General features: G+C 40.8%; 1 protein-coding gene across 3 annotated transcripts in view; it reads left to right on the plus strand.

Annotated features, from left to right (window-relative positions):
• Positions 1-22,477, plus strand: part of AZI2 (5-azacytidine induced 2) — a 44,942-nt gene that overhangs the window by 6,459 nt on the left and 16,006 nt on the right. For all 3 annotated transcript variants that reach the window (XR_012847735.1, XR_012847736.1, XM_075827178.1), the window contains exons 2-6: positions 3,254-3,483; positions 5,328-5,438; positions 5,648-5,747; positions 7,266-7,408; positions 11,764-11,825. Coding sequence is in view for 1 of the 3 variants with exons in the window: in XM_075827178.1 (XP_075683293.1) it covers positions 3,259-3,483; positions 5,328-5,438; positions 5,648-5,747; positions 7,266-7,408; positions 11,764-11,825 (641 nt within the window). In the remaining 2 variants the exon portion in view is untranslated. The remainder of the gene's footprint in view (positions 1-3,253; positions 3,484-5,327; positions 5,439-5,647; positions 5,748-7,265; positions 7,409-11,763; positions 11,826-22,477) is intronic.

A 22,477-nucleotide genomic window follows, 5' to 3' on the forward strand; every position in this document is an offset into this window, starting at 1 on the left:
TAGTAATACACACGGGTACTGCGTATGCCCAAACATGATATACACGGGTACTGCGTATGCCCTAATATAATACACACGGGTACTGCGTATGCCCTAATATAATACACACGGGTACTGCGTATGCCCTAATATAATACACACGGGTACTGCGTATGCCCAAATAGTAATACACACGGGTACTGTGTATGCCCAAACATGATATACACGGGTACTGCGTATGCCCTAATATAATACACACGGGTACTGCGTATGCCCAAATATAATACACACGGGTACTGCGTATGCCCTAATATAATACACACGGGTACTGCGTATGCCCAAATAGTAATACACACGGGTACTGCGTATGCCCAAATAGTAATACACACGGGTACTGCGTATGCCCAAATAGTAATACACACGGGTACTGCGTATGCCCAAATAGTAATACACGGGTTTTGCGTGGAAACATTGTTATCAATTTTACAGCAATGTTTCCCCTCATAAATAGCGAGTTTTTAACATCATATATACCTACCTCTGTACTACTAGACTGAATTACCGCAAATTATGTACCCCCTTCTGTGCTAAAAACACTAAGGCTGGGTACCCACAGAGCAAATTTTCTACCGATTTTTGCATGTATTTTCTAAGCCATGTATTTGCATGTGTTTTTTTTAAGCCAAAACCAGGAATGGAACCTAAACAGAAGAAATATATGAAGAAAGGCCTAATAGGTTTCCTCTCCTGCATCCATATCTGGTTTTGGGTTACAAAATGCAGGCAAAATCTGCAGAATATCTGCACTGTGGGAACCCGGCCTAAGAGGAGTATTTTTACTCTTCCTTCTTGCTGACAGAATGCAGGGAGGCAAAAAGAAAAAAAATTCCCACTGTCCTGAAGGCCAAAATTGACTTGGGCCTTAGGCCTGATTCACACGAACGTATTAAACGGCCGTTGAAACAGCGGCAGTCCCACGGACCTATGTAATTCAATGTGGCCGTTCACATCCGTTGTTTCAACGGACCGTGTGAAGGGTCCGTGCGCAAATATGACATGTCCTATCTTTTCACGCATCACGCATCCCTCCATAGACTCCACTATGGTGGATGCGTGACATCGCGTCCCGCAGCCCTGAGAACGGATGCACCTCAGACATGAAAAACTGACGTTTTTCACGTCCGAGATGCGCAGCGCTCGTGTGAACCAGGCCTTAAGGGATTAAAAAGCACTGAACTCTTATCGTGCCTGTTCCTCACTTTCACCAATATCTGGCCCCCAGACACATTTGTATTTTGGTTATGCCCATAATCCAATGTCTAAGGCTCTGTTCACATCTGCGTTGGAGTCCCGTTCTGACGTTCCGTTGGAGGTTTCTGTCAGAACGGGACCCTAATTAGACACAAACTGACACCGACGGAAACCCCTGATTTCCGTTTCCATCACCATTGATTTCAATGGTGACGGAGCCGATTCCCGTGGTTTCCGTTTCGTCTCTGTCGTTTTGCCGGAAGCAATAGCGTAGTTGACTAAACGGGACCCCAACGCAGATGTGAACAGAGCCTTACAGATGTTTCATCTTCGTTCGTATGACTTATCTGCCTTTTTCAGGCTACTTTGGTTTCTGTGGGGATATTAGGGCCATCGTATGGCGGCCAATGGTCAAAGCTGCCAAGTGATTGCCGTTTCTAGAAATGTCTGCAGGAGACGTCAACCTTGAGATTTTAAGTAACTTGTCAGTTCCTGTGGAGACTGAATATCAATCAATATTGAAGCCTGGCGGGCAGTTTTCTCTGTAAAATGTCAGAGAAATCATCAGTCTCATTTATTTGTATTTATAGTTCTCATAAATACACAACTATAGTGCTAGAAAAGTATATTCGAGTCTGACTTTACTGTCTGTAAAGGGGAGGGGCAACTGATAAACTATGTTTCTGTGTACCGATCCGCGCCTGGACGAGACACTGACCCATTGGTACCTCGTCCAGGCGGAGCATCAGAGCACAGCAGGAGAGGTTTTTCAGAAACACCCGAGCTCGCTGAGATACGCTATTTTCATAACTATCCTAGAAGTGAATGAGAGTTCCGGAAACAAGGTAGCATAGCTATTAAACTGAACCATTATATTTTGAGGTATTGCATGCCCTGTTGGCTCCATTACAAACATCCACCGCTGGTACTGTCCTATTTCATTGCCCGACTCCTCTACCAGCAGCGCCTGGGGCAAGCCTTAAAGCTCTTGTTGTAATAGTGACCGGCTCCCCGCGCACGGACTTCCCGCTGAGCTTCTGATGCACCTGCTGTGGGGAGGGAGAGAACAGCAGCCTGAACCAATAATGAGAGAGGAGGTGGATTTCAGATTCTGTAGGCACTCTAGTGAAGCTGTAGTCCTAGACTTATTCATATATTTTTTTATTTTTTATTTTTTTTATGTTCACGGTGTGGTTTAAATGTTTTAACTTTATTATTTTGGAGGCTACGATTGCGGTGATACCATAAGACTTCTTGATCTTCTAGCCTTTTTTTTTTTAATTTTGAATATTCCGTGCGGGTTAAATTGTTATATTAAAATAGTATGGAGTTCTAGTATGTGACGTTACCAGTAATGTTTTCATTTTAACTTTACTTTAGGGGAACAATGGGAAGTTGTTCTACTTTTTTTCACTAGTCCTTCTAGGGGACTTGATCCAGCAATCGTTGGATCGCTTACACCAATACTAAAGTATTGCAGTATATCGTGAATTTTATAGGCTCCTACTAAGCCCATGTCTCTGGCAGGGTTTAATAGGAGCACAAAGATGGCAGACCGAAGGGCTGCCATGACAACCAATTGGGTAGCGGGGTGGCCGGTGGGCTGTCTAAGGGAGCCACCCCCCTGTTTCTAACCGCTTAGATGCCACAGTCGCTACTGACCGTGGCATCTAAGTGGTTGAACAGGCGAAATCAAATGGATTCTTCGATTTCGCCCTTTGCGTGGAGGTGTCCTGTTAATTTTTGCTTCTGACTGAGGTTTCTTTTCCAACTCCAGGGCATCCTTTTTTTTTGAGAACCGGTGCCCAGAACTGAACTGCATTTTCTAGATGAGGACACAGTATTGCTTTGTAAATCCCTCGCGAGTCTATGCCTGTTTAATCCACTATAGTGTCCTGCTGGCATAAAGCAACTGATTTACCGGTCGCAGTGTCTTTGCTAAGGTTTTGCAAGTGGTGTTGAACTGCTTCTCTTAATATGTAGTTCTAAACATATCAGTGTTGTGTCCCCCTTTGTGTTTCAGCCATCATGGATTCCTTTATAGACGATGATATATGTATTCTGACTCATGAGAAAGAGGACAATACAAGAAGAAGAGATCAAAGTGCCCCCGTTTCTTCATCCTCCGGAGAGGCATCAGTGGCCTCACACTTTGCTCTCGTCACAGCATATGAAGATATCAAGAAGCGCCTCAAGGACAGTGAGCGGGAAAATTATACCCTAAAGAAAAGATTAAGACAAATGGAGGATAAGGTAGTATAAACAAGGAAATTCTGGCCTTGTATTCCAGTGATTATGGATGTAATAGGTACTAAGCTATGCCACTTGGCTACTTTCACATGGCCCCATTTCTCTGTTAGAGCTCTGTCTATTTTGTAAAAAAAACTGCATTAGAGCCTGTTAGAAAATGTCCCTGTTAGGGATCTAGTTGATGATCTACGCACGAACAACAAATAAAGCCATGTGAATATAGCCTTACTGCTGTAGAAACGTCATTGAGTCTTTCCGTTCTCCCTCAACCTTATAGAGCCAAGAGCCACTTTAAATGTCCAGTTAATTAAATAGATGGCACACAATGCTTTTCACAATGTGAAGGTGACAAACACAAACCTGAAGTATAGGAATATGTTCTACACCTGCCCATTGTAGACGCATTGTGACTCCTGTATCCACTATTACAGTATGGCCCCAACAGAGGTTTCTTCATTTTACTTTGTGTTAAGTGGTGACTGTTATTGCCTCTACACATATATTCTCATGTCCGTTATATCAATGCGTGAGAAAGTTGGACTCTGCCTGCGTTACTTTCTTTAGTTGTTAATGTTCAGTAGTGTGACAACTAACCCCACATACAGTGAGCAGGATTTGTGCATGCATTTATTAGTGACCTAACTAAAATATAAAAAGATTATTGGGATTTTTTTTTTTAAAAGGAAAAAAAAAAAGTGCAAATTACAAGTGGTGGCATTATCCATGAGAGCTTGTCCAGGTCTCTATCGGATTCAGGATCAAGTGGCTAAAACGATCAAGCAGGAGTAGTCCAGTAGCAGTCTGGGTTTGATACACAGAAAAGTGACTACAGGCTGTAGCATGAGGCAGGGATGTGGTCAGGAAACAGTCCAAGTTCGGTACACAGATAAGCAGCAACAGTTTGTAGAGAGGCAGCAAGGTACTAGACTACGGGAAGGCCGCTCAATAGTCTGGCACGGAGGAAGTGCAAGGGCCAGACTTATATAGGAACCAAAAGGGTGAAACCAATCAAGGCACGGAATCCAGAGAGGCAGGAATCAAAAGAACTTGGACAATAGATTCTGTAGTGGAGCTGTCCAACATTTCAGATGGCTCAATGAGAAGAGCCACTGTCTGGTTTAAATCCTGACCATCACATATCCGGTTTCTATTGGAAATACTTGTGTGAAAAATCTAATGCAGACAAAAAGTAGAGTTAACGTAAAGGGGAGATATATGAATTGTCTCAAAGGATGCATAAATTTGCAAGTTGATGAAAATTGCACAAAATCTTTCTTTCAAAATAACACATACGGCATGTTCATTGGCACACCTGGCTGGGCACGTTAGATGCTTACTCCACCCCATGGCTAGTATTACATATACACTATTATTAAGACCTCTTTTAATAAATGTTAGGCCCCATGCACATGAACGTGCTTTTGCGGCCATAATTCCCCCGAAAATCCACGGGAGAATTGCGGCCCCATTCATTCCTATGGGGCCATGCATACGACCTTGGTTTCCACGGTCCGTGCATGGCCCAGGAGCCCGGACTACAAAAAGAACGGACATGTCTTTCTACGGCCGCGTTCTGCGGTCCAGGCTCATAGGAAATAATGGACGCGGCCGTGCACATGGCTATGGTCGTGTGCATGAAGCCTTAGGTCTCCTCTTCTTAGCCATGCCCCTTTTTCTAGCCGTTTTTTGAAAATAGTGAAGGTAGGTGTAAAAATTGTCTAAAACATAATATAAATTTGGTGCACGCTCTGTACTCTTTCATTCCATTTGCTTATTAAATCTCTCCTAATGTGTATTATGAGTTTTATGTACGGTTTATAATGACTGTTCTAATTGTACGTTTTTAGCTTAATGGTGAACCGAGCATGGGAGAAAGTGACAAAGTGAACAAAGCTTTCAGTGCCTTCCGGGAGATTTCTATTGAGCGAGACAATCTAAAGAAGAAGCTGAGCACAATGGTAAGTGTTCCAGTCTACTAAAGTGCAATATTTGCCTGACCCTATAGAGGCTCTTATGCTCTGTGTACCTCACTGATGGGGATGAGCAGAGGGTACAGACCAGAGAATTGTTCATGCTGCTGTGTTATCTGCTCACAAATTCTAATGTGATCTATATCCCTATTGGTGCCTTTGATTTATTAGTTCTTGTGGATTTTTCATTTATGTAGGAGAAGGATAAAATCGAATGCAATAAAAGTTTGAATGAGCAGCTTCAGTCAAAAGAGGTGGAGCTGCTGCAAGTGAAGTCCGAGTTGGAGACTCACCTGGGTAAGCTGCACTATGCTGCCATATGTGTACGGTGCCCTACAGCCTACATCGTGCACACTACAGCTAGAATTACCCAACAGAACTGGAGAATAAAAAAGCATTATTAAAAATGGAAATATTTAAAATGAGTCTATGCAAGACGCTCCCTGAAGAAAAGGAGTTCCAAACTGTGTTTTTATGGTCTCCGGGTGACTTATAGACTAGGGCTAATTCCAGACTACTATAAAAAAATATCACTCCGAAATCGCTGTGTCTGCTACAAATCAGTAGTCGAGTGAATCGTCAGTATTTTTATTTATTTTTTAACTTTTATTTTAGACGAAAATCTCTTGGAATTCTCTTAATACAAAAAGTCTTTGTGTAGGCCTAGCCTAAGTCTGGATTCAAACGGTTATTCTTGTTTTCCGTGGCATTTTTTTCCCCAGAAACGTTGCGGCCAGATGTTAATATGAGTGTCTACATGAACAACGTTTTGGTTTGTGGCGTTTTTGGGGTCTGGCGTTTTGTTTTTCCCAAATACAGCATGCTTTAGCTATAGTGTTTTTGTTTTTGTTTTTGTTTTTGTTTTGGTCTGACATGTTTTCCAGTTCTTACTGGAGAAGGAAACCTGAGATTAGAGCCTTAGCAGCCTCAGTTGGTACATGTCACAGATCTGAAGCAGAAGTAAGAATATCTTTAGTTATCATTGTATTGGCAAATTAGGGAAGCACAAATACAAAGTGTTTTTTATTTTAACTATCAGAACATTGGGATGGTCCTGCTCTTTCCTGGCTGAGATGTGCCTGGACCGGCTCATTGGGGACATCATTGGAAGTCTCAGCTCCCATAACCTGCTGATCGGTGTAATCTCTGATCCCGGCCATTAGTTCAAGGTCTCAACTGTAACCTACAGCTGACACCCATGGTGTATAGAGCGGGCTTAGCCCGTAAGCCCTTTCCATATTCCCCTCCTAATGACTATAACCTACAGTTACGTTAAATGTGGGTAAGGGGTTAAAGGGACTCCTTTTACAATTAAACTCTACATATATAAATACTTTACTCATAGTGTTGATTTTTAGGTACGTATCGTTTTCTTTATCATTTGCACCCAACTGTGTATCTGACGTAGTTGGATAATGACCGATCTATCTTTTCCGTCATGGATCCTGTGGAATGGAAGCTATAACGGCAGTGAGAACAGCGCCTAAGCTTACGTACACACATACGTCTATACAATATGTCTTTATGTTATAGCAACATTACACTGACTAATATTTTTATCCAGGAGGATTATTGAGAAAAAAACTTTGTGTTAGGGCTTTCCACAGTGTTTTGTAGATCATGAGCAATACTAAAGCATTGGTTACAGTGTGCAGGCTGTTCTCTGTACAGTACGATATCTAGCGTGTTTATGTAGACAGATCTGATGTTCTAACAGGATACGAGCATGGTTTGTTATTAAAATAGGTCATTGATTTAGTCAACTCTCAGAATAGTTCCTTCTGGGTGGGTTAACTTTTTTTTTTTTTTTTGTAGTGATGAAAAGCTTAAGCAAAAGTATTACTGACTGGGAAATTGAAAAGCTGAACAGTGAGCTGAAAATCCGGTCACTGGAGCAAGAACTGAAATTGCTTCAGGATGAATGCGGACGTATCCGAGCGGAACTTGAAAGGACAAAGGTAATTGGCTATTTTGATAACTGCAGTAAAAGCTTGATGTACCTCTAAGATCTAAAGTGCTCGTTCTTCCAGGTAAGCATTGGGTGGGAGAGCCCTCCCTTATTACTTGAATGCTACGATCGCTATTGACCACAACATAGTATACATCTGACACCTGGTGCGGGCACTGCTCTTGTGCCCGCACCATCCCTGTGCCGTACACTTACGGTGCTTGGCACTAGCTACATAGCGCCAGGTGGTGCCGAGGGATTAATGACATGTTAAAGTAGAGATGAGATTACTGAGATTTTATGATCGAGGACAACATTCTTACACACACACACACACACACACACACACACACACACACACACACACACACACACCACACACACACCCCCCCCTCTCCCTCTCTCTTTCTCTGATTGTAAATTTGGTTCTGTGTGCCCATACCTAAACCTAATTTAACCCTTTAACGACAGCCTATATGCCTTTTGGTCATTAAGCGTATTTATGCCACAGCGCCGTGACATAATCCCGGCACGTGTGAGAAAATTCAGCATGTTTTTTTTTTTGTTTTTTTTTTTAGGCTCAACGCAGTGAAGTCTAAAGCAAAGTTGACAATTCACTCAACTTTCCTTTATAGAACAATCCTATTATAATGCTTTAATCTGCAGTGCCCACTAGATGGCAGCAAATTCAATGATATAAACACTCCATGCTATGCTCAGCCTAGGACTGTAAACTTCCTGATGATTACCACCACTGTTATAAAAAAAACTTGCTAATCGTGGCTTTAGTAATATAATATATTGTATCTATTGCTTATTCATTAACAATTATACTTACTGAGATTTTCCCTTCTACTCGGTTTCTAAAAGCACCTGCCTGCTGCTGTAGGAAACACGTTGGGTACGATTTATTAATTTTGTCCTAACATTAGACAGTATAAAACTATACCAGACCGGCAGAACCTGTGCCAAATTTATCACTAAGGCGCACACCGTTAATAATTCTGGCGCATTTTGCCACTACTATTAGCCATATCCCCTTTTTTAGACTCTTTTCAAAACTGTTAAAGGTATAAAAAGTCTCTAAGACACCATCTTCGCACACACCACGTTGCTGGCTCATTTTGGGGCATTTTGCTGAGTAAATCTCCCCTACTGTATTAATACTGCACTATCGTGTATGCAATAGGCGTAGCAGATAAAATATCAGTGGCCCGGTCTGGATTGAAATCCTGTTGATCTCTGCCGATCAACATTAATTATGGCACAAAGTCTCAATGTTCGTGTTTTAGCCAAACTTTCTTAATAAAATGCTGGCAAGAGTCCAGTCAGACAATTTGGAAGTTCTTTATGTATAATTTGAATGTGTTTTAAGTTTCGTTCTGCTGGAAACCTAGTGTCTGCTGGAGAAAGGGCATCTGAGGGCAAAAAAAAAATAGTGACAAACTGATTTCAGCGGTCTTATCACCTGTGCGACTGTTAATTGATTTTTGTTAACTTACCGTTTAAATTTTACAGCACGATGCAAGCAATGTGAGGAAGGGGTCCGGTGTATTCATGAGCTACCGTTCTACGCAACCCAGCCACCAATGATTGAAAGTTTACTCCCTATCACTGCGCGTAGGGAGACCGCTGTCAACCAGCCGCCGGGGGAGATGCAGTTCGTGAATATGCTTGACACCTCCCTCGCAATACTCACATTGAGCAGCAGCGATTACGTTATAAGTTCGCAAAAATCACAGCACGTTCACATTGTAAGTGACAGACTGCTGAGATCAGAGGGAAACTTGACGCTGGCCGGTTCCCTTTGATGTGATAAAAGATTCTTCGCCTGATCCCATTGTGTGTTTTCCCTTCCCCAGGAAAAGTGGCACACCAGGTGGTTGCTACCTCTATCAAGAACATGTACATTTGGCTACTGGCTGTCCTATAGGCTTTCTATTTACTTTTTTTTAAAATTGTTTTTAGGGAGTTTTTGGTGCAGTATTTTTAATTTTAAGTGGTAGAGGGCAGTCAAATTTACATTTACTGGGTTACAGAGCTAAATAGGAACTCTAAAAACATATTTGACTTGGATACCATCTAACACGACCTTAAAGAGCATCTGTCAACAGATTTTACAATACAAACTGCATGCGTTATTAAATAGATCCTGCTCGACCTGATGAGGCTGGTGTATTTACTTTGAAATTTCATGTCAGAATGGCTGTATAATCATTTATTTAAAAAAAACGTTTTTCCACCTGATATTAAAATGAGAATTTTATGAGTCCAGCTAGTGACAGAGCGAGCTCATGAGTCCAAGTGTATTCATGAGCTAAACTGCCTACCTAGAGCTGACAAGCTCTTATCCGTGTCCCCCCTCCCCTGCATCATGCTGAAATGTCACACATGCTCGGTACAAGTTGCTGTCTTCCTGGCTTTCGCACATGCCCAGTCTACCTGGCTCTACAGTGAAGGGAGCCTGTCTTCCAGCAGCAGTTTGTGTGGAAATACAGATTCTAACTGTGTCTGCTGCTTTTCTTTTACTGAAGGAGCCTGGGACACTGCAGCTTGTACTGAGCCTGTGTGAGTAGAGGAGAGACACTGATAGGAGCTTGTCGGCTCTAGGTGGCAGGAGCTTGAGTTTTGCTAATGAATATACTTGGACTCATGAGCTCTGTCTGTCTCTAGCTGAACTGATAAAATGCTAATTTTAATACAGGGCAGGAAAACTTTAAGAAATTATTATACATCCATTCTGCCATGGATTTTCAAAGTAAGTACACCAGCCTCATCAGGTGTATGATATCTACAGTATTTAATCATGTATGCCGTTGGTAACACATTTATAGAGGATCTGTCACCACAATACAAAGTCTGTAGGAATTAAGGAACATTAATTTGTAGGGATATGTAATGTATGTAGTTCAGGCTGCATGTCAGAGTAATCCCTTTGTAATTTTGATGAATGCTTCCTAGCTAACATCCACATGGGTTACCCCAATACAGTAACACATTTCTGAACTGGAGCTTGTATGAGTGAATCGTCATGAAGCTGCTTGTCTGTTTTTTTGTTGTTTTTTTTTAGTATAGTTTTCAAAAAGTTTGATTATCGGATACAAAGTCATTTTTTTGCACCTCCCTTAAGTTCCGAGATGTAAAGATATAACACCTGTAGTGATCTATAATGTAGAAGTGTGTTGCCTTGTTGATCCCATATTTTTTTCTATATAAAAATGGGGGCTCTATTAGCCACAAAACCATCTTTGTGGCCAAGGGCCAACAATTCTTTGCATTTCCCCTATGCCAGGGTTGTGTTGGCATATTGGTTTACAGAAATATTTTCAGTATTAGAAGTTCAGCCTTTTATTGAATCCCGAATATGTCACTTATGCTCCTCTGCAACTTAATGGAATAATTACAGGACCCACCATGGTCCTCATTGTGTTCAGTGGACATTACTGCTACCCGGCAGCTCTGGGGTCCTGGATTTATGTCTGTCCAGAGCCACGTCTGCCTGGAGTTTGTATGTTCTCCCTGTGTCTGTCTGCATGGTTATCCTCTGGGTACTCCAGTTACCTATAAGGCCTTCTTCACTTAATTTTCTTTCCTTCCACCTGCGGTATATAGACTCCCGGCACATACCTCTGACAAAATGCTGCAACATATCCCACTGTGTAGACTACCTGAAAAGCTGTGCCCGCAGTGCTCTTGACGTCACTGTCCATATATGGGCAGTCATTTTAGGAGCTTCATAATGCAGCAGTCTCCGGCCAGAGCATCAGATAGCGCTCTGGCAAGGGACTCCAGCCCTGGGGAAGCTCCTGAAGTTACTGTCCTTATATGTCCTTCCTGGGACTCTGACTGTGGGGAAGCTTCCCGACGTATATGTTTTAAAGTAGACTTGTGACGGGTGCCATCCATCAGTTATATTCTACTGTACGGTATGTATTTTTTTGTAGGATCCCTCAAGGTGGAATATCGTAGTCAACTAAAAAAATAAAAAAAGTGGAGCCCTATGGACACGTTGAATGTGCACATTGGGAGCTTTCCCGACGTGCATGATTAACTGTAGGGCATAAACTTGATCTGAACAGGGCAGAACACTTATGGTTAATAGGCTTTTTGTGAACAGGGATGCTGTGCACTCAGTACGTCATTGTTTAATATGCTGGTTTTACTATTCTTTATTTTTTTTATAGAACCATTAAGAAAGTTTACAGGTTTTAAAAAAAGAAATAGGCTTTTTGGTATTCGTCTTCAATGTCTTAGTATTGTTTTGGGTTTTTAGTAAGGCGGGAGTTATTTTCTTCCCCACTGCGCATTGTGTGGTTTACATTTTTCTTCTGTGTATAACATTTAACTTTCTATTTTGTATTTCAGAATGCTACTGCTGATAGAAGTTTGTTGGGTAAAGAGAATTACGAGGGCAATGATGTTGACAGGTAGACTTTTTTATTCTTTTTTGTACCTATTTTTTTCTTCTTCTGATTCAAGTGTAATTTTATTTTCTGTTTTGATGTTCGAAGATAAAAAAATCATTATGTAAGAAATTAAATGCTTAAATTAATAAATATATATATATATATATATATATATATATACACTCTGTAGCAAATCTCACTATGGTAGCGGGTGCACAGCAGGTAATCCCGATCCAAGGGCTGTATATTAGAAGAAATCCTGCAGCACTCCAGTATAGCAAAAAAATGTGGTTTGTTCAATCAACATGAAGATGCAACGTTTCTGTCCCACCTTGGAAAAGGTCCTGACCTTTCTGCATCTGAAAATCCGTTGTATTCACCTGAATGGGGTTGTTTCTGCATCAGGTGCATGAATTTCTGCAAGTTCCATTCGAATGAATAGAACTAAATTTCTTTCGCGGTTCATGCTGCCTTACATAAATGCACGCATATATATGCTCACTAACTACATGCAGGTGTGAACACTTCCTACAGACATACATACATACTTACTATTTACACACTTGAACACATACACATAGGCACTCTACTTACCTTTGGACGCTGACGGTCACATCCATAAGTAATTGATGCCCACGGCAGTACAGAGGGTGGTGGATGAAAAGCCGCTGTCATGCGGACGGAGCATTACTGTGGGGTATTGAAAGGGTGAATTAATCAAATTCATTCTATTAATCACCTGGCCCTACAACAAGCATAAGATTACTTCTAAACTAAGGTGCAGGCCGGGGCTACCAAGCAAAAATAACTTGTTCTACGTCCTGAGCTGGGACCTTGGTTGGTCACCTAGACCAGGGTGATCTCTGCTTTGTTTTTGTGACCGTCTGATGAGGATACCTCCATTTATTTTATATGTGGAAATATATTAATTTGACATCTACACTCTGCTAACCTAATAATCAGACTTGAATAATCATGAAGTTTCATGTTATTTTTTTTCAATGTTTTTTTTCACACTTTAGGTTTACAGTATATGAACACTGTGTGAAGGTGTCAACGAGCTGTCCTTCCCTTTTCATAGTTGTTTTATTAGTTTGCATCTATTTTTACAGCCTAGTTACAATGTGCTGCGGATTTAATTCGAAATCTGTACTCCAAGCCCACGCTATAGTATCCACCTGGAATATCTAGATGGCTTTTTAAAAAAAAAAAAAAAAAAAGTGATCTGTGCGTGGATGACTTCAGTTTTGAGTTCTGACAAGTTCCTTCTTTGCTATTTTAAATTGAGAACATTTATCTTCAGTTGTAGTTTGGTATAGATCATTAATACTGAGCTTAAGGGAATACCCTAAGCAAAACTAATATATTCTATTATGCGAAGTGCAGGGCCTGAGGGGACAAAGTTATGTCCTGCTCTTCACGCCTTGCATAATACTGTGTATCCGTTTTAACTGGAGTGCTAATTTTAAAGGGAATATATTGTATATTTAATTTTAGTATTTATTTATTTATTTTTTCATTTATTTTAAAAAACTTTCCAGGGATCTGCCACAGTTACTCCCTGTATGAGACATAGTAGCATGGTGTGTGCGCATTATGATAGAGAAATGTCATAAATTATCTTCAGCAAGTGATGAGTACAGCACCTCCCCTATGTATATAGTTTATAGCGTTGCTATTCTGCCTTGTCTAGGCCTCCGTCAGTACAAAACAGCCGTCATTACATCCCCTACCCTCTGTTTACGCTTCACAGCAAAGCTGAAAGTGAGCAACAGAATACGGCCTATTTTTGCTCTAGTGGTTAGTGTAAGAGCTGGAGTCCTTTTTTTTTTTTTTTTTTCTCTCTCCATGCCTAGTAACCTAATAATATACCAAAAAGTGCTTAGAAAAAAAAATTAAATTTAAATAATTTTCTGATATGTTCAACCCCTTGAGTCACATTTTCAGAAAAAGGTGTATTAACACATACTGATAGAAGTTTAGTAAGAGGAATCAAGGACAATCGTAGTATTGCTTGTGTGAAAAACCACAATTGGTTTCTTTACAGGTTTTATTTTATTCTGCGACTAATTCTCATTTACCTCTTTGGAGATAAATAATTTAGCGGATTATAATTAAAGGAATTTGTGTGTTTAGTCCTCTAATCGAGCATTGACGGGATCTGCCCATGTTTTATTACCATAATAAGATTATGAAATGTTCAAATATATTAATAGACTACTGGTGAGAGTTGTTGGTACTTTTCTTTCCCATTCTACTAAACTTGTGGCGGTTTTTGTGTGTGTTGTTTTTTTTTTCTTCACGCACTTATTGTCCGGGGCAGGGCAATGGTTGTATTACACCGCCACAGCCCCGCTCTAACGGTCGAGGGCCATACCATATATGGGCAGACGGCCCAGGGTCCTTTGAAGGACCCCAGGGCTGTCTGACTGGATTTCCTGTTGTTAGGGCATACTGAGGGATACACATTTGGTATCGTCGCGACCGTAATAACACATTTATAGTGTCCTTTATGATGTTTACGCTGTTATAAAATAAGACTGCTTTCTTTCACTTATTAATGTGAGACATGAGGTGTTATGAATTTTGAACCTCCATGTGCCTCACATTAATAGTAATTAACCCCATCATGTACCTCACACATTAACCCAATGTTGTCCATTATGACTGAGCACCATGATGGGGTTAATTACTATTAATGTGAGGCACGTGGAGGATCAAAATTCATCACACCTCGTGCCTCACATCATGAAACGTAAGAACTTTTTTTTTTTATTATTGTTGTTGCCAAAATTATCGTTTTGGTATCGAGTATCGCAATACTACACGAAGTATCGGTATCAAAGTCCAAATTCTGGTATCGTGACATCCCTAGACAGGTAGTGAAGAAATATGGCCACCCCCTCCCCATTTTGTCTTGCACATATATGGGTAACTGATTTATAAAGGTTGACACATTTTTTAAAGCGATTGACTCATCTAGGGAAGGGCAGGGAAATATTGAATAAGAGAATTGTTGTCATTCCGCCATAACATTAAAACCACTGACCGGTAAAGTGAGTAATATTGATTATCCTGTTACAATGGCAGCTGTCAAGGGGTGGAATATATTAGGCAGCAAGCGAACAGTCCGTTCTTGAAGTTGAGGTGTTGGTAGCAGGAAAAATGGACAAGTGTAAGGATCTGAGTGACTCTCACAGGGGCCAAATTGTGATGGCTAGACGACTGGGTCAGAGCATCTCCAAAACTTGTGGGGTGTTCCCGGTATGCAATGGTTGGTGCCTACCAAAAGTGGTCAGGTCCCACAGAAGAGCTGCTGTAGCGCAAATTGCTGAAAAGGATACTGGCTGGCTAAGATAGAAAGGTCAGAACACACAGTGCGTCGCTACTTGTCGCATTGCCGCCAACCCCTGTCCACTGCTGAAAGCGCCTACAATGGACATGTGAGCATCAGGACTGGACCATGGAGCAATGGAAGAAAGTAGCCTGGCCTGATGAATTAAATGGTGGGTGCATGTGCATAGTTTACCAGGGGAAGAGAAATGGCACCAGGATGCACTATGGGAAGAAAGCAAGCTGGTGGAGGCACTGTGATGCTCTGGGCAAGTTCTACTGTGAAGTTCTCCTGCCATTCTTGTGGATGTCACTTTCACTCATACCTCCTACCTAAATATTATTGCAGACCAAGTGCACCCCTTATGGGAGTGGTACTTCCTAATGGCAGTGGCCTCTTTCAGCAGGATAATGCGCCTGGCCTTACTGCAAAAAAACATGTTCAGGAGTAGTCTGAGGAACATGACCAATAGTGCAAGGTGTTAACCTGGCCTCCAAATTCTCCAGATCTCAATCTGATTGAGCAACTGTGAAATGATCTATGGAGGCTCCACCTCGCAATGTAAATGATCTTCTGGTAAGATCCTGATGCCACATGGCACCTTCAGAGGTCTTGTGGAGTCCATTCTTCAGTGGGTCAGATCTATTTTGGAGGCACGAGGGGGACCTACACACTATTGGGCAGGTGGTTTTAATGTTCTAGATGAATGGTGTATATTTTATATAGTGTATACGTGCCTTACACTGTTGCTCAGTCTTTATTCTGGATATGGTAGACACATAGCGGTAAGGATTGGGGTATGCTGGCCCACAGTGTGCAAACAGATGGGGGGTGGGGTAATTTTCTTTAACGTTTAAGCTTTAAAGCTTCACACTATAGATATCTCCACACAAATTTAAGAGCTTAGTGTGCAAGTACTTTGTCATGCTTGTACAAATGTCAGCCATAAGGGGGAGAACAAGAGCTTCGCTTGGGCATTGTCTCACTAGCTCGCTGTAGTGTTTGTTCCGTTTCTTCAAAGATTCAAAATAAATTGATGCAAAGCACTAAAAATAAATTAGAATAAATGTACTGTGCTGCAGATTGTGCAGTTTTATTTGCCTTACTGAAACATCTGCTTGCCTCCTAAAACCCCAGAGTGTTTGGCACATAGGTGTAAACCGCTTAATTAACAACTTGACGTCTAAGAACGCTGGAAATGTTTCCATGTCTGTTTTCATATTCTGATTTACTTGTTTACTTAAGTGAAAGTATGTCTCTTTTTTTTCTTTTTTTTTTTTTTTTTTGTATCACGCTTGGCTAAAATAATAAAATTTTAGTTCATCCTAAGCCTATCATGTTGGCGGATCTTTCTTAATGTTAAATACAAGTCAGGCTTCTTTTTAGTCTGGCCTAGATCATCGTAATATCTTGTGACTGATACCAGAACTACTATCTCATCATTTGAAACATGGAGCTGACTTGATATTTCTTGTCATGGGTGAAGACTGGTAGAATCAGTACTGACTGAAGTAAGAATAAAAGTTCATGCCTGACGAATAACAAGAGAAATCGCACAGTTCTCACCTACAATAGCCACACAGTAAAACATTTACTGAAAAAGTATTTTCCTCTTCTACTAAAATGTGCTGTTTACCACTGGAATGAAGCAATGCCACTGTTAAACTGAAGGAGTTCTGATGTCTTATGTGATTTATCCCTTTTGGAATTCATTACTCTTCCTGACATAGATTTCATGTATGGTTTAAAGAGAACCTTTCACCTCCCCATAAATGTGCAGCATGTAATGGGGAGGGCTGAACAAACCCTGGGGCTCTTTACAATTTTTTGCTACCTCCCTCTGTTATTTAGATATCGGTGCAGTTATATTTGGCGCTCGATATTTAAATAACACCCTGAACAGTCAACGGGGCGTGTACTGGCAAGGGGTGTGTTACTATGGCTGTGATACTGTCCAATCCGATATGGACCGTGTTACAGTAATAGCGAGGAGAGAGAGCGTGTGTGCGCTCGCACGCTCTCACTCTCACGCTTTCAAGATTAGTCTTCTGCCGAACTGGCAAGGGGGCGTGTCACTGCTACGGACAGTGTAAGCGCTCCCCAGCTCTTCCACTGTCCGTAGCAGTGACACGCCCCCTTGCCAGTTCAGGTGAAAAGACTGCAATCGCACACTCTCTCTCCTCGCTCTTGCTGTGACACTGTCCATATCTGATTGGACAGTGTCACAGCCATAGTAACACGCCCCCTTGCCAGTACACGCCCCGTTGACTGTTCAGGGGGTTATTTAAATATCGGGCGCCAAATATAACGTCACCGATATCTAAATAACGGAGCGAGGTAGAAAAAAAAAAAGTAAAGTGCCCCAGGGTTTGTGCAGCCCTGCCCATTACATGCTGCATTCAGCTGCACATGTATGGGGAGGTGAAAGGTTCTCTTTAATAGCAGTGGCTTGCAACTTGCGGCCCTCCAAGCTGTTGTGAAACTATAAGGGTAGGTTCAGACGTAGCTTAAACACTGCAGAATTCCTGTCTAGGGTTTTCTGTGCAGAAACTCTGCAGCGTTTACAGTAGCAACAAAGTGTATAAGATTTTCACAAATCTCATCCCCACACTGCAGAAAAAGCCAGTACAAAAAACATGCGGAAATTAACTTGCTGTATTGATTTTCAATCTTTAGCCTGTCTGAATTTATATTGCAAAAACACTTTGGAAATTCTGCACAGAAGATCCGGACGGAAATATCCATGTGAAATTACCCTTACGCACACCAGGACATACTAAACAAACCAAAATTACAGCATGGATCAAAGAAACTCTGAATGTGAAATACCAAAATAAATATATATAATATATGCGGGCTGATCCTGGGGTACAATCCCAATCGCATCATAAATGCATAAACTAAATCTATAGCGAAAAGATGCCATGAAAACAAAAAATGTATGAAAAAGTAGAAAAAAAATCTTTGAGTTGCATAATAAAAACAAAAATGCATAAGGTAATAAAGCCACAACCAACAGGATAAAAAAAAGGACAATACGCTGTGTAGCTCCAATGTATGGCCAGATAATGAAATATGTCACAACCTCCACATAATTGTATATAGACCAATGCAGTAAATACAGGAAGTATTAAATGCGTACAACAAATGCAGTAATGACCCCCAGACGAAGGCATTCGCGCCGAAATGCGCATTGGGGCGGACGTTCGCGGTGTATGTGTTTTCTTTGATAGTGACTACGATCACTTTTTGCTACCAATGTTACCTCATGTTGTTAGCCATTACTGCATTTGTTGTACGCATTTAATACTTACTGTATTTACTGCATTGGTCTATATACTTATGTGAAGGTTATCTTGTGACATATTTCATTATCTGGCCATACATTGGAGCTACCCAGCGTATTTGTCCTTTTTCCTCTTGTTGGTTGGGGGTTTTTTACCCTATGCATTTTTGTTTTTATTATGTAGCTCAAAGACTTTTTTCTACTTTTTCATACTTTTTTTTTTTTTTTTGTTTTCATGGCCGCTTTTCTCTATAGGTTTAGATCACACCAGGACATGCTGGCAGCTGTAGTAGGCTGTGGAGTTGGAGTCTGTTTTCGGTGAAGTCGGTCATAATGAATCAATTCCAACTCTGGCTTTCAAATAAAAATATTAAATGTTAAATACTTTTGTGTCAAAAAAGACAAAAGTATAATAGGTATGATACCTTTATTGGCCACTTTTGACCTTTCTGACAGCGCCTCGTTTTTCAAATCTGACATGTTTCACTTTATGCGGGAATAACTTTGGAATGCTTTTACCTATCCAAGCGATTCTGAGACTGTTTTCTCGTGGCACATTGGACTTTGTTACTGGCAAAATTTGCTCTCGACATTCAGTATTTAATTGTGAAAAACACCAAAATTTAGCGAAAAATTGGCGTTTTTCTAAGTTTAAATGGATCTGCTTATAAGACAGGCAATTGTACCAGACAAAATAGTTGCTAATTAACATCTCCCATATGTCTACTTTAGCTTGGCATCGTTTTTTGAACATCCTTTTATTTGTCTGGGATATTACAAGGCTTAGAACGTTGGCTGCAATTTCTCACATTTTTAAGAAAATTTCAAAAGGCTATATTTTCAGGGACCAGTTCAGTTATGAAGTGGCTTTGAGGGTCTTCTATATTAGAAACCCCCAATAAGTCACCCCATTTTAAAAACTGCACCCCTCAAAGTATTCAAAACAGCATTTAGAAAGTTTCTTAACCCTTTAGATGTTTTACAGGAATTAAAGCAATGTAGAGGTCAAATTGACAAATTTAATATTTTTGCAGAAATTCATTTTTATCTATTTTATTTGTAACTCAGAAGGTTTTACAATAAAAACCCAACTCAATATTTATTGCCCAGATGCTGCAGTTTTTAAAAATATCCCACGTGTGGTAATGGAATTTTGGACCTCCTTTTTATGAGAATATATTTTGGGCACCATGTCCGGTTTGAAGAGGTCTTGTGATGCCGAAACAGTGGAAACCCCCAAGTGACCCCATTTTGGAAACTACACCCATTGAGGAAATTATCTAGGGTTATAGTGAGCGTTTTGACCCCACAGGTATTTTGCAGAAATTATTGGAAGTAGGCCGAGAAAATGAAAATCTAAATTTTTTTCTTTTTCCAAAGAAAATGTAGGTTTAGCTAATTTTTTCTCATTTCCACAAGGACTAAAGGAGAAGAAGCACCACAACATTTGTAAAGTAAAACAATACCCCTCATGTGGTCATAAATGGCTGTTTTGACACACAGCAGGGCGTAGAAGGGAAAGAGCGCCGTTTGGCTTTTGGAGCTCAAGTTTAGCAGAAATGGTTTGGAGGCCATGTCGCATTTGCAAAGCCCCTGAGGGACCAAAACCATGAAAACGCCCAAAAAGTGACTCCATTTAGGAAACTACACCCCATTTTGACCCCACAGGTGTTTCATAGATTTTAATAAAATTGGGCAGTAAAAAAAAATTGTTACAAAAAATCCCTTTTTGTTCAATAAGATGTAGATTTAGCTAAAAAATTTTCATTTTCCCAACAAATAAAGGGAAAAAAAGAACCCCAGTATTTGTAAAGCAATTCCTCCCGAGTACGGCAATAGCTAATTTGATTTGTGGTCATAATTTGCTCTTTGGGCACACCGTAAGGCTCAGAAAGGAAAGCCATTTGGCTTTTGGAGTGCAGATTTTGCTGGATTGGTTTCTGGGCACTATTTCGCGTTTGCAAAGCCCCTGTGGGACCAAAGCCGTGGATACCCCCCAGAAGTGACCACATTTTGGAAACTACACTCCTCAAGGTATTCACCTAGGGGTGTAGTGAGAATGTTAACCCAAGGTGTTTTGCAGAAGTTAGTGTGCACTCGATGTTGCAGAGTGAAAATTGGATTTTTTACATATATATGCCAATATGTGGTGCCAAGCTTGTGCCACCGTAACTAGACCGCTCTCATTATTATGCGGTGTTTCCCGGTTTTAGAATCACCCTACATGTGGCCCTAATTTTTTGCCTGGACATTCGATCAGGCTCAGGAGCAAAAGAGTACCATGCGAAATTGAGGCCTAATTTGGCAAGTTACAAAGTATTGGTTCACAATTGCAGGGCTCTGATGTGAAATAATAAAATAAACCCCTGAGAAGTGACCCCGTTTTGGAAATTACACTCAAGGCATTTATTAAGGGGTGTAGTGAGCATTTTCACCCCACAGGTCTTTTCCATAAATGATTGCGCTGCGGATAATGCAAAGTAAAAACTTACATTTTTCCCTAGATATTCTATTTCAGTGGCAAATATGTCGTGCCACTGGAGACACACACCCCAAAAATTGTTAAAAGGGTTCTCCGGGTATGGTGCCATATATGTGGAAATATACTGCTGTTTGGGCACGCTGTAGAGTTTTGGAGGGAGGGAGCGCCATTTGGCTTTTGGAGCGTGGATTTTCTTGATCGTAGTTTTGTTTGGAATTTTACTGGTATTTTAGTTCTTAATGTGGGGCATATGTAAACTGGGCAGAGTACATCAGGGGCATAGTCATGCGGTATAATAATGGGATAAAATAATCCATAGATGTTGCAATCCTTTCTGCACAGGCCGGTGTTGCACTGATAAATGGTGACCTTACTTATCCCCCTTTTGGTCCACACTCTGTACCTTTGCAGTTTGGGGAATTTTGCTGGAAAGTCTTGTCCTGGTATAATACAGGCACCCTCGCTTCCAGCAGATCTGTTTGGGTCCTACCCTTCCGGTTCCCTAATTTTAGGTCCTTGATAAATTGCCTTTTGAAACAGAAGAAATGTTCCCCTCGGGCCTGCACAACTGCATATTTTTCTTTCCTGACTTATTGGAGCCTTAACTAATTTATTTTTACAAAGACGTAGTGGCGTGCAGGCTGTTTTTTTGCAGGACGCGCTGTTATTGGTACCATTTTGGGGTACATGCGACTTTTTGATCACTTTTTATCCTAATTTTTAGGAGCAAAGGTATGGATTCTTACGTATTTTTACGCCGTTCACCATAGGTTATAAATGACCTGTTAGCTCTATTCTGCAGGTCAGTACGATTACTGCGAATTTATAGCACTTTTTCATGTTTTACAACTTTTTGCACAATAAAATTACTTTTGTAAAAAGAACGTATTTTTCTGTCGCCATGTTGTAAGAACCATAACTTTAGTTTTTTCGTAGACTGAGCTGTATTAAGGATTGTTTTTTGCAGACGAGCTATAGTTTTTATAGGTACCATTTTTGAATACATACGACATTTTGATCACTTTTTCTTTGGATGTGTTTTTTTTTTTTTTTAAGGGCAAAGTGAACAAAAAATTCTGCCATGTTTTTTTTACGCCGTTCACAGCGTAATATTTTTATAAGTGAAAATAACAGAGGAAAAAGGAAATGGGAGGAAACCTCCAGCTTACCAATCTAACACTCCTGTGTTTGTAGTCGCCCGGATCAGCCGCGACGGCACACGGCAACAATTGTAGAAAAAACCAGAGGAGATCCAGCGATTGAAATATCAATAGGAAAGACTAAGTTTCCACTTTATTGAGGTACAAGCTAGGTGCTTGAAAAAAACACCAGGAGGAAAAGACAAGGTGGTGATATGCGGCAATAGATAGCCTACGCGTTTCAGGCACTGGCTGTGCCCTTAATCATGGCTAAGCCACTCGACTTAGCCATGATTAAGGGCACAGCCAGTGCCTGAAACGCGTAGGCTATCTATTGCCGCATATCACCACCTTGTCTTTTCCTCCTGGTGTTTTTTTCAAGCACCTAGCTTGTACCTCAATAAAGTGGAAACTTAGTCTTTCCTATTGATA

This window comes from Rhinoderma darwinii, chromosome 5 (genome assembly GCF_050947455.1).
Source record: "Rhinoderma darwinii isolate aRhiDar2 chromosome 5, aRhiDar2.hap1, whole genome shotgun sequence".
Classification (NCBI taxonomy): domain Eukaryota; kingdom Metazoa; phylum Chordata; class Amphibia; order Anura; family Rhinodermatidae; genus Rhinoderma; species Rhinoderma darwinii.